The sequence below is a fragment of the Galeopterus variegatus genome, unplaced genomic scaffold (assembly GCF_000696425.1).
Source record: "Galeopterus variegatus unplaced genomic scaffold, G_variegatus-3.0.2 Scaffold1597, whole genome shotgun sequence".
NCBI classification, from domain to species: Eukaryota; Metazoa; Chordata; class Mammalia; order Dermoptera; family Cynocephalidae; genus Galeopterus; species Galeopterus variegatus.
Window position 1 is genome coordinate 265628 of NW_007727708.1, and position 13853 is coordinate 279480.

Below are 13853 nucleotides of genomic sequence, written 5' to 3' on the forward strand. Positions count from 1 at the left end.
GGTGGGGGGGGGGGGGGGCGCCCCCGCCGAGGGTTCAGATCCCACATACAGACCGGTTCCCGCTCACTGGCTGAGCGAGGTGCGGGCGCAGCACCGAGGGTTGCGATCCCGTTGCCGGTCCCGGTCCGGTATGGGCGCGACACTGAGGGTTGTGATCCATTGCCGGACACGAAAAAAGACAAAAAAAAAAAAAGTGTAGCTACTAAGTCAATATTGAAGATAAAATAGATTTTCAAACCTCAATCCCACAGAAAGCACAAAGCAACAACAAAAAACAGGTGGAAAAATATAGACAACAAATAGATGGTAGATTTAAATCCAATTATATGAAGGTACTTCAAAAGTTCATGGAAAGATTTGTATTATATATTTTTTTGTTTGCTTTTTTTTGGTAGTTGGCCAGTATGGGGATCTGAACCCTTGACCTTGGTGTGGTTTGCATTATCTTTCAATTCTAGTTGTCCCCAAATTTTCTGAGGTACCCTTGTATCAGTAATTATATTAAATATAAATGGTATAAACATATCCACTAAGAGGCAGAAATTGAGAGGATTAAATATGTAAACTTCAGAACAAAATATACCAGGGATAAAGAGGAATATCTCAGTGATAAAGAGATCCATTCATAAAGAAGATATGACAATCATAAAAGTCTATGCATATAATAGAAAAGCTTCAAAATACATGAAGCAAAACTGACAGAACTACAGAGAGAAATCAACAAATCCACAGTTATAGTTAGGCATTTCAACACTCTCAGTAACTGACAGAACAACTAGGGGTCTATGCATATAATAGAAAAGCTTCAAAATACATGAAGCAAAACTGACAGAACTACAGAGAGAAACAACAAATCCACAGTTATAGTTAGGCATTTCAACACTCTCAGTAACTGACAGAACAACTAGGCAAAAAATCAGTAAGGACCTAGAAGACTTGAGCAATAGTATCAAACAACTTGAAGTAAATGACATTTATAGAATATTCCACCCAAGAATAGCGAATGTGCCTTTACAAAGTGCATAAGAAACATCCACTAGATTATTACAATTTCCAATAAATTTAAAAGGATTGAATTCATGCAGAGTATGTTTTCCATCCACAGGAGAATTCAATTAAAAATCAGTTTAAGAAAAGTATTTGGAAAAGTCCCAAATATTTTCACATTAAACAGCACTCTTCTAATTAACCAATGTGGTAAAGAAGAAATCACAAAGGGAATTTGGAAATATTTTGAACTGACTGAAAATGAGAAAACTATAAAAATTTGTTGTATGTCACCAAAGCTATGCTTGGGGAGAAATTTTCAGCCTCGAATACTTATATTAGAAAATAATAAAGTTTTAAACTCAATTATGTAAGTTTCCATCTTAAGGAAGTATGTAAAGAAGAGCAAATTAAACCCAAAATAACTAGAAAGAAGGAAATAAAAGTATCTGTGGAAATCAATGAGTAGAAAACAGACAGACAATAGAGAAAATTAATGAAACAAAAACCTGGCTGTTTGGAAACATCAAGACAAATGATAAACCTTTAGCTAGGATGATCAAGAGAAAAAGAGAGGAAGTGTATACCAATATCACGAGTGAAGGCGATTATTACAACAAATCATGCAGCTCTTATAAGGTTTATATTACAATATTATCATCACTTTTATGGCAGTAAATTTGGTGTCCTAGTTGAAATAGACAAATTCCTTGAAAGACACAAATTAACAAAACACATAGAAGAAATAGAAAATCACAATAACCTATATCTATTAAAGAAATTGAATTCACAATTAAAAAGCTTCACACAAAACTACAGACAGCTCAGATGGCTTTGTTGGTAAATTCTATCAAACATAGTAGGAAGAAATAGTATCAATACTACCCAAATTCTTTCAGAAACAGAGAAGAGAGCCTTTCTCCTGTCATTTTATGAGTCCAGCATTATCCTGATACTAAAATCTGACAAAACAGACATTTCAAGAAAACTACAGCCCAGTGTCCCTTATAAATGTAAATGCAAAAGTTCTTAACACTATATTAGCAAATCAAATTTAGCACTATATAAAATGAATGACATATAGTTAAGTAGGGTTTACTCAAGGAGAGCAAAATAAAGGATTTGTAATACATATATCTGTCAAAGGACTTGTATTTAGAAAATATATTCTTACCACTTAATAAAAAGAAGACAACCCACTTTTTTTAGATGGGCAGAAGATTTGAACAGACACTTCAAAAAAGAAGTGAAAGAAGACATGAAAAGATGCTCAATATCATTAGTCATCAAGAAAATGCTAATTAAAACCACGAGCTAGTCCTACATACCTGGTAGAATGACTAAAATTTAAAGACTGACAACGTCAAGTGCTGATTAGGATGTTTAGCAACTGAACTCTCATGCATTACGGGTGTCACTGTCAAATCTTTCATTCACTTTGGAAACATTTTAGCAGTTTCTTATAAAGTTTAACATGCAATTTCCAGGATTACCACTCCTAGGTATTTACCCAAGAGGAATGAAAACATAGGTCCACACAAAGACTTCTGCAGAAATGTGCATAACAGCTCATCTGTTTAGCCCCAAACTGGAAAACAACCAAATTCCCATCAACAAGTGAGTGGAGAAACAAATTGATATATGAGGGGTCTTCAAAAAATTGATGGAAACATTCATATTATCCTTTAATTCTATTTTTCCATGAACTTTTTGAAGTGCCCTAATATATCCATATGATGGAATACTACTCAGCTATGAAAAGGAATGAACTAGTTATAAACATAATGATACAGATGAATCTTAAAAACGTGATGCTAACCTCCAAGTCCTGGAGTGTCCTTTTCTAGATTTTCTTCCTTTTCCCTTCTTGATGCTGTTATACTAGTCTACAGCCTCAGCACTCAGGCATGGGTTAATCCAATGGCCACTCAGCCTCTAGCCTCTCCATTTTCAACTGCATCCCTTTACTGTCAGAAAAGTCTTCGTAAAACACTACTATTTTATGTCATCATGAAAACCAAACAAAAATGAAAATCAGTAGCCGTGTTAACATTTAATACAGTTCTTTTAATGCCAGCCCTTCCCCCATTCTCCAGAAGAATACCTTCTAAGATTTCTTACCAGACAATTACAATAACTTTTCCTCATATTAATGTCTGTATGTGAATGTAAGTTCTCTGGCTTGTTCTGACATTCTCTTCAAGGAATTGCCCTTGAGACTCTTGTCTTAGTAATACATGGCTAAGAATGTAAACAGGTCAACTCTTCAGACTTTTGTCCCTTAGTCAGAGGCACTTCCATTCTTCAAGTTAGCCAGGCTTGAAACAACGCAATTGGTATGGATTTATCTTTCTCCTCTCTCCCCCATATGCAGTCAATTAACTTTACCGTGTTTATCCTTAGACATTTCCCTTCTGTTTCTTTATAGGACCCTGGTCACTACCATAGTTTAAGCCCACATCTCACAGCAGATTTACTGTGATAATCTTCAAATTGTGTCCTTTACCTCTAGACTTCCAGTGAGGCATTTGAGACTTCAGCTTTACTATTTCTTGAGACCTACTTGGTCTGTGTATTTGTGCATATTATTCTCACAAAAACTCTGCAAGGGAAATGAGAAAGCAAGCTCACTGAGTAACTTGTCAATGGTCATATAGCTAATAACGGTCAGAGCCAGCAGGATTAAAACCTAGGCCTAAGTGGCCCATTTATAGGTAAGGGGCAGATAACAGATAAGATTTTTTTTTTTAATTCTACATTTGTTTGGGAGAAAAAGGGTGAGACATTGCAGTTGAGACACCAGTTACGTAGTTAGTAGTTAGTTACTTTTATTCTACTTACATTTTTTTTCTTCAAGGATTTTTCTAATTGTAGGCCATTATTTTACAATAATTCCTAGATAAAATCCTGTTTGATATTTTTATAAAATGTCTGATTTTAAAAGATATTTGAGTGGCTATTTGAAATACCGTCAAGGACTTCAGATTCTTTATCTCTGCATTTCATGTGCCTGACATACATACTGACGAAAACACAACAGGGTCAATAAATGTTAGCTGGTTGAATAAAATAATAATTAACCCTTCTGAACTTTTTCAGTTTTTAATACACCCATTTAACACACCATGAGGTAGGCTGCATTATCATCTCTGTTTTAGAAATGGAGAAACCAAGACAAATAACTTGCCTAAATTCATACAATCTGTTACTGGTGAAGCTGGGATTAGAACTGAGGCAACTTACTCCAAAGCCCCCGTGCTAAAGTACAGAAATATCCCCATTCTCATCTAATGAAAGAATTGCTTTTAGGGTCATTCCTCGTTAGTAGAATAGTATGTTCATCTTGATACATCATAGTTTAAAAAGAATGTAGGGCAAAGGTCCTTAGCCTTGGATCTTTGGACCCTTGGTCCATGGATAAGCCTTAAGGGCCCAGGAATCTCATGAAATTTGATGTGAGATTTTGTGTATATACATAAATGCAATTTTTTCCTTGGGGCAAAGGCCCATAGCTCTCATCAGATTCTCAAAGAATTTTGCAACTATTAAAGATTAAGCACCACAGATGTAGAGAAAATATTTTGGGATTTTCCTGAGACACAATTAAAATGATTAAATGTTCAAAAATATTTATAAGTGGGTTTATTTGAGGAGTTATCCACAGATTGCTTTTTATCTCTGCAAAGAAGTTTTTGGTGAGGGGACTAGGAATTAATGTTCATTAGACACAACTAAATGTCTGGCACTTACCGTATGCTAGCTTATTCTAACTCATATCATTACCAGAAAGATATTGTTTTACAAATGTAGAAACTGAGGCTTAGACCGGTAAGAAACATGCCCAATAACATTACTGATAAATGGTAAATCTAGGATACCAAGACCTGTCTGAATCTGAAGCCGGTACTGCCTCACCTTGTGGTTAGATACAACCACTAAGTTTCAAGGGCATTCTGTGCAACTAACCTTGCTGTGAGGCAGGTCTTTTAGCAGTTTCCATGCAACGTTACCTAGAAATAGAGGCTGAGTTATATTGAACGCTAAGATCATTTGAATGATAGGAATTTAGTGCTATAAGATAATGTCTCATGGCTTTGTTTTACTTCGCTGCAGTTTGTTCTCTGGGACTCCCTTTTAGACAAGCCTGTCCCAGTTGTAGTAAGAGTAGTTTAGCTCCCAGAGTGCAGGGTCTCTAAACCACTGTCCTGGCTAACCTGTAGCACAATTCAGGCTTCTGATGGCCACAGGCCTAGCCTTCCCATTGCTGTTGTCCACTTGAACAAACTTGGACAGTCTTTCTTCTCCCAGAATGGATCAGTCCATTCATAAGGGCACAGTCCTCTCAAGCTAATCACCTCTAAAGGCCTCACCTTTCAAATACAATAATTGGATTTCCCACCCTCTTAACACTGTCACAATGGGGTTCAAGTTTCCAATACATGAACTTTTTGGGGACATATTTGACCCTTTGCAGTTGGATTGGGTATTTCTGCAAACATTGGGGAAGAGAGGATCCCTCAGCAGAGAATAACTTATCTCCCAGAAGTTCTCCCAGCCGCTGCTCCAACAAATCTACCTCAGCAGCACTGAATATCAACTGACTGGATTAGTATAATCTTATGGCTATGCTCCTTTACCAAATAGGCCACCTGGGGGATAAGAGTGGGGATGGAGTGAAAGAGGTTGTTATGGAGCCAGAGTCACTGTGGTAGCAGAAGGAATTAATGAGGATTTACTTAAGTAGAAAATAATTCCATAGAACACTGAGAAAAACTGATAAACTAGAGAGCTGATACTTCATACTACAAAGGGATGCTCTGCTTTACAAAAGATTATTCCCGTTGCCTTTAAATTGTGAAGTATCCTTTCTAGTATGTTCTAAATGATTCTATTGTTTTTCTAAAAGGTGAAAAAAGCTTTCCACACAAAATTTCCAACATCTATGTATACCTGATTTCATTGTTAAAAAATATATTTACATAAATATTATATTAGTTTCCTAGGGCTGTCATAACAAAGTACCACAAACTGGGTGGCTTAGAAATTTATTGCCTCCCAGTTCTGGATGCTTTAAGTCCAAAATCAAAGTGTTAGAAGGGCTATGCTCCCTCTGAAATCTGTAGAGGAATTCGTCCTTGCCTCTCCCTAGCTTTTGATGGTTGGTTGGCAATCTTTGGCGCTCCTAGGCTTGTAGATGCCTCACTCCAGTCCCCCATCTTTACATGGCATTCTCCATGGGTATCTCCTCACATAGTCTTCCCTCTGTGCCTGTCTGTGTCTGTGTCCAAATTTCCTCTTTTTATAAGGACACTAGTCACTGGATTAGGGCCCACCCTAATGACCTCATCTTAATTTGATTACATCTGTAAAGACTCCATTTCCAAATAAGTTCACATTCTGGGGCCGGCCCGGTGGCGCACTGCTACAGTGCACCACTTGGGAAGTGCGGCGGCGCTCCCGCCGAGGGTTCGGATCCCACATACAGACCGGCCGCTCACTGGCTGAGCGAGGTGTGGGAACAACACCGAGGGTTGCGATCCCGTTGCTGGTCCCGGTCCGGTACGGGGGCAACACTGAGGGTTGCGATCCGTTGCCGGTCACGAAAAAAGACAAAAAAGGAAAAACAAAACAAAACAAAAAAAAACAAATAAGTTCACATTCTGAGGTACAGGAGGTTAGGACTTCAACATATCTTTTTGGGGGGAGGAGACACAATTTAACCCATAACGTAGGTATCATGAAAGTACATGACATTTAAAAATACAATTATCTTTACAAGTGAGTTTGTGACAAACAAACAAAAAAAAAAAACAAATAAGTTCACATTCTGAGGTACAGGAGGTTAGGACTTCAACATATCTTTTTGGGGGGAGGAGACACAATTTAACCCATAATGTAGGTATCATGAAAGTACATGACATTTAAAAATACAATTATCTTTACAAGTGAGTTTGTGAGTTACTCTGAAACAATTGCCTTCTAGCCTTTCAAAGTACATTGAGAGATTATCTTATTCAGTGATTAAGTGTGTTCCTCATTTAATCATTAGACTTAGCTACATTATCATTTCAGTGCTGTCTAAAGTACAGTGGGAAAAAAAGCTTTGATATGACAAAGTAGAATACATATTTGGGATGGTCTAGGACCTTGGATATGGCTGCTTACAGTGGTATCTCTTTTATTCCCTAGTGTCATCAATGTCTGCTTTTCTGCCCTGGTTCTGTGGGATGTTTCCCTAGAAACTGGCTTTTAGTCTATTTTTGCCTTCATCCCACTCTGAACCTCATATCAAGTTTAGGTTTCATTTAATAGCTTTGCAGATCAAAGAGGTATATCTTCAATAAGCAAAGCTAACAACATAATCCCCAACAAGAACTTCTAGAAAGTTCATATCCATATACATCCCATGGTTGGGAGCACTCACAAAAAGAAGCCTTTACATCCCCCTTGTCTGTACTTGCAAATATCATGCGTTATCTATAAGTTTATTTTCTACACATTAAAATTTTAACCAAGAAATAATTGTTAAGCATTGACATTAGTGCAACAGTGACCATTGTGGGTGCCTAAATTTCTAGCAGTATCGTTTTATCCAATAGTATTTTCTTATTTTGAAAATAGGGTGTTATTTTTTTACATGATTGAAAATACTTTACACCTGTTTCTTTTAAATAAAGACATTTATTTGGGGAATATTAATATCTCACCAGATATTAACAGCTCATTGGGTCACACAATAGGTAGAACAAGTCCATGTGAGCTTCTCATAAAGACATGGATGACCACCTCAATAGCTGCCTCCATCTTCTATTTTATTGCTAGTGATTCATAATCCAAAATATGAAGCTTTGAGACTTTTCTCAAAAAGAAACTTGGGGAAAATGTCTGAAGCAATGATATTGACCTCCTTTTTTTTCTTTATGAAACTGTAACTGCATATTTCAGTCTTGTGGAATATTTTGTGTTATTCTGACTGTCGATAAGAACCAGGGGATTATGTTGATGATTCCTGATGATTTCTGCAACGCTTCCAAAGTACTAGAGGAAGAAAACAGATAAATTAAACATTGGTATTTATGTTATATTCAATCTCCACTCCTCCTATCTTCTCCCACTTTCTCAAATTAGTAAAGGTTATTAGGTCCCAGATGACATTCTGCCCCTAAAAGTTTAGTTTAACAAAGGCTATAATCTTTGAGGTGGCAGATTCTGGACTTTCCTATATTCAGTAATATTAAAAACACACTGATAGCCTCCATTAGCATAACAACTTAGAGAAATTACTTCATTGAGTTATGATGTAATATTTTAATATTTGCTTTTTACTTAGTGTCAATGTGAAATATATAATAAATTTTTCTGCCTTCTTTACAAAACATAGATTATCCATTATGTTGCTCATATCTTAAATATAAGGACTAAGGTAATAAATTAGCCTTTATTCTTTATTAGTACCAGGAAGAAGTTATTTCCTAGATATATTTATGTTTTGGTTTTGGTTTTTATTTTCTGCCTAATTAATAATAAAATTTCATGCTAGGCTCTCACTATACATATTTACTTTTCCATGTTTTAATCTATGTTGTCTATGGGTTTTAATTAAAGATTATGACAAATTTTGTTCTGAAAAATGATCAAAGTTTTAAATGAAAGATAAAATAAATGAAATGAAATACATTGAGTATACAAAAGTGCTACAAGTTTACAATGATAAAATAAGTGCATTTAGAATAATTTTTTAAAGTGATTAATTGTTTTGCAACAGTGCCATGAACTTAGCAATTATTATCAATTATTTTATTATCTTTTTAAATTTTTCAGATAAAGACAAACATCTGGAACAAAAATTTTAAAAAGCCTTTATTAATTGTTTGGATGGCTTTCAAATATCTACAAATTGAATAAAACAAAATATTCAGAATATTGGCCAACTTTTTCAAATGAAATTCCAGTTTTCTTTTAGGTAACTGGCTATCTGAATATTAGGTCAGGAAGCAGAGGTGAGACACAGGGACCTGAAAATACCTTTAGTCTATATTCCTTACTTTCTCTTCAATTATTCAGTCCTCTTTCAATTGCCAATGAAATTCTTTTAAGATAAATACCACAAGACATTCTGTTTGGCATAGCATGTTGTTAAACCAAATGCAGTTGGAAGTTAAATTTATAGACTAAAGACCCAGGAAATGAAATAGCACAACCTCACTGAAGTGGATTCCAACAGAACAGTGTGTTTTGAACTCAGGAAGCATAGGAGATAGTTACTAACACAAACAAATATCTCACTCTGTCCATCTACTTACTGAATTTTTTTTTAGTATTACCTTGTTGTAGTGTTTGGGGATTGAAATATTTACAGTAGGGAGTGGCATCGAAGCATAGTTATGATTTAATTGAAAGAAGAAGTGGCATGTTAGTTGCAGTTTTCCTTTAGTTCTTTTTTTCTGCTTACATTAATTCAGTGTATTTGAGATATTCATACATGGACATAAAAAAATGTTTAATAACTCAAAATCTCATGGCCAATAAAATAAAGCAGACAGCTGTCCAAACAGTAAAATTACTCCATACTGTATCACACAATGCCAAAACAGCTGCATAGAAAGCTAAAACGTTAATCAATTGGTTATTTTCTCTACCCATATACACACAAACACAAATATAGATACATGGACCTTAAAAGAAAATCCCCTGGTTGACATCATGTAACCAAAATTTTCATTTTCCATTCAGATATTCAGAATAGGGGAGACATAATTGTTTTATTATGGATAATTTAAGTATGAGGTTTAATTGACTGTCAGTACTTCCAGTGGGTATTATAATAATACGCTGTACTACTTATTTTGATATCCGTAGGCTGGATATGTTGGGAGTAGGGTAAAGTTCTGATTTATTAATTCTGAGAAAGGGATGAAGACTCATTAGGCCAAGAGGAATCCCTATTTATCAGAGTTTTCTTTAGCAGAACAAGGAAGTCCAAAGCCCCTCTGATAGCTCAGAATTTATGTAAGAAAATTTCAGGACCTCTAAATAGGACAGCTCCCTCGCCCAACCTTAAACCTCTTAGAGAAGAGCTAGAGAATTAGACCCCTGGGGACGCTTCAGGATGAAACCATCCTTCCAGAGTCACATCCCACCAGTATCATCACCATCTTCTATCACTGATTACCACTGAGGAAGTTTTTTTTTTTTAAAGATAAAGCTTTCAGTGAGAATGAAGGTTTTTATGAGTAAGAAAAGCAGGCAGTTCTTGACCCAGGTTTGGTCTTGATCAGTGTTCTCAGATCCATATGCCACCACATGGATGAGCCTTGAGGACATTATGCTAAGTGAAATAAGCCATTCATAAAGGACAAATACTGTATAATTCCACTTATATGAGGTACTAAAGGTACTTAAAGTACCTAAAGTACTTGAATTCATAAAAATAGAAAGTAGAATAGGGGTTGCCAGGGGCTGGAGGGATGAGGGAAATGGAGCTGTTGTTTAATGGATATAGAGTTTCAGTTCTGCAAGATGATAAAGTTCTGGAGATCTGTTTCACAACAATGTAAGCATACTTAACCATTTTTAAGTGTACAGTTCAGTACTGTTACAATGGTAAGTTCTATACGTGTTTTTTCCAACACAGTTATTTTAAAAAGCAAAATAAAGAACATATAAGATCTTTTCAGTTTGTTTTACCAATACTATTCTCCTGCCTGTAATCACTCAATCAACAAATCAATTCATTCATTTAATAAGTATTTATTGAGTATCCACTAAAGCCAGCCGTTGTGCTCTGGTTCTGGAAATACAGAGATGAACAAGTCCCTGGCCTTATCCAAGGGAGAAGACAGACACTTCAGCAATTATGACACTTTCTATCAATTCAAACACTTTCTAGCAAGTGTTGGGTTAGGAATGGGAGTAGCTTTTTCTTAAGGAATCTTAAAAATAAGTATTTCTTAATGTGAACTTTGTCTATGCTATTTTCTCTGCTTAGATTGTTCTTTCTGCTTGTCCACTCATTCTCTCCAATTTTTGTCCTACCTATTCAAATTCAGCCCATTGTTTAAGACCAGAACAAGTATCACTCCCTTTCTGACCATTCATGGATCACTCCAGCTCATATTTTGGGGTTCATTTATAGGAAATAGGCTGGCTAAACTGAGGTATGATAAGCATTGAGTTTGGTCAAGATTAAAGAGGCTTCAAAGTTAATATTTGGCTAATATTTAAGATCCAGGTGATGGTTTTTGTTTGTTTGTTTTTTATTGCTGCAGTCCCATAAGCTCATTCTGGTCCAAGGGCTACAGTCTAATGTTTCAACTCAAGTTTCTGCATCTCTTCTGGGTCCTTCCCAGACCACCGAACTTTGAAACTGAGTTGTGATTGCAGGTACTAGAGGTGTCTAGTGCTTGTCCCCCACACAGAAAGAGACCAAAGCAATAGATCATAGAGGGCAGAGCAAGGCATTCTGCCTCTGACTTTCTCTCTCTACCTCCAGGGACCAGCTTTGAGTGAGGCAGAGAAAAGGTAAGCTGGAAAAACCCAAGCTACTTCCACTGCCAACACAAACACCAGCAATCAGTGCCACAGAAGAGTCCCCCATCTTCATAAGCCCCAAACCGAGCTGCATGGCCTCATAGTAGAAGCCCAAGGAGAGCAACTCCCACCCTCCCAACCTAAGTGGGTACAGTATAGTGCCATCTTGAAACTGATCCCATTGCTAAAGTGTGTCTCCACGTAGGCCTCTACAGAGCTGCCAGGCCTCTCTGATCCTTCGCAGTCTTACTCCAGACAACATCTGGGCTGGTGGCCCTCCATAGATTTGCTAGTCCCTGCTGCACTGGTGCATGCATACCCATTTCCTGACAGCAGACTGGATAGTGGTGTTGCCCCCATCTTGTCCTCTACGAGGCTGTTGGGCCCTCCTGCACCCTTGCAGGCCTGCTCCAGGCTAGAGAGCTGATCGGGTGGCCCTCCATGGAGCTGCCAGTCCCTGCTGCACCTGTGCATGCCTGATCTCTGCTTGAAAGTGGATCAGGTAGTAGCTCTGCCTCCACCTGGTGGCCCTCCACAGAGCTGGTGGGACCTGCTACACCTGTGTGCACCTGCTTCCTGCTTGACAGCAGATCAGGTGGTGGCTTTGCCTCCTCACGCAGGCCTCCATAGAGCCACCTGGCCCTGCTGCACCTGCACATGCCAGATCCTGCCCAGGCAGTGTCATCCACTCCTCTGACAGGCCTTAACAGAGCCACTTGAGCCCCCCGCCACCAACCTGCACCTAGGCTCACCTGTATCCAGCACAAAAGCTGGTTAGGCAGTGCACCACCCCCTGGGAGAGAGAACCTCAGTGCTGCCTGCCTATACCTTGCCTGATACCTAGTTGGGCAGTGACTCTTGTCTCAGAGAGACTACCAAACAGCCAGTTAGCCCTCTGCATCCACACATGCCTGGCCCAAAAATCTGCCTGGTGTTTCTGACTTAGCAATACAAAGTCAGTGTTGACACAAACTTCCACAGTCTAGGCCACAAGCATTTGCAGACATAGCTGAAGAGGATTATAACCAAAGAAACTGTACAGAGGTTATGCTACTGAGTCCACCCAAAACCAAACCCAATGCAACATATCCAACACTAGGACCAAAATATAGGAAAAAGTCATTTCTACATAATTTACTCTATAATATTGGGAAAAGCAATTACTCCATTAGATGCACAGATATCAATGTAGGGAAACAAGAAACATGTAAAAGCAAGGAAACATGACACACCCAAAGGAATACAATAAGTTTCTAGTAACATGTCAAAGAAAGGGATGCTTATGAAATGTCTGTAAAAGAATTTCAAATAACCATTTTAAGGAAACTCAACAAGATACAAGAGAACACAGACAAACAATTCAGTGAAATAAGAGAACAATTTGTGATCTGAATGAGAAATTTAACAAAGAGGTAGATGTCAATATAAAAAACAACAAACAAACAGAAATCTTGGAGTTGAAGAATTCAATGAATGAAATAAAAAATACAATTGAGAGCTTCAACGAAAGACTAGATCAAGCAGAAGAGAGGCTTTTTGAACTTGAAACAGATCTTTTGAAACTGCCTAGTCAGAGGGAAAAAAAAAGAAATAAGAATGAAGAAAGCCCATGAGACATAGGGAATACCATTAAGCAAACACATTCTCAAATAATAGGTGTTCCAATGGGAGAAGAGATGAAGAAAAGCACAGAAACCCTATTTAATGAAATAATAGCTGGAAACTTCTGAAGTATTAGAAGAGATATGGACATTTAGATTCAGGAGCTGCAAAGTCCCTAATTAGGCTGAACCCAAAAAAATCATCTCCAAGGAACATCATAATCAAGTTGTCAAAGTCTAAGACAAAGAGCGAATTCTAAAAGCTTCAAGAGAAAAGTGTCAAGTCACATATAAGAGAATCCCCATTAGACTATCAGCAGATTTCTCAACAGAAACCTTGTAGGCCAGGAGAAAATGGGATTATATATTCAAAGCCCTGAAAGAAAATAACTGTCAGCCAAGAATACTTTATCCAGAAAAGCTATCCTTCAGAAACAGGGAGAAATAAAGACCTTCTCAAGCAAGCAAAAGCTGAGGGAATTCATCACTACTAGACCAGACTTACAAGAAATGCTTAAGGGAGTGCAACAACCAGAAATGAAAAGGCAATAATTACTGTTGTTAAAACATGAAAAAGGGCCGGCCCGGTGGCGCACTGCTATAGTGCGCCGCTTGGGAAGCGCGGTGGCGCTCCCGCCGAGGGTTCAGATCCCACATACAGACCGGTTCCCGCTCACTGGCTGAGCGAGGCGCGGGAGCATCACCAAGGGCTGCGATCCCGTTGCCGGTCCCGGT

At 37.7% G+C, this 13853-nt stretch overlaps 1 protein-coding gene across 1 annotated transcript in view; it reads right to left on the minus strand.

Annotated features, from left to right (window-relative positions):
• Positions 1–7648: 7648 nt before the first annotated feature.
• BLNK (B-cell linker) overlaps positions 7649–13853 on the minus strand; it is a 78394-nt gene continuing 72189 nt past the window's right edge. Inside the window, exon 16 of the mRNA XM_008577886.1 lies at positions 7649–8025. Within this exon, the coding sequence (XP_008576108.1) occupies positions 7906–8025 (120 nt within the window). The 3' untranslated portion in view covers positions 7649–7905. The remainder of the gene's footprint in view (positions 8026–13853) is intronic.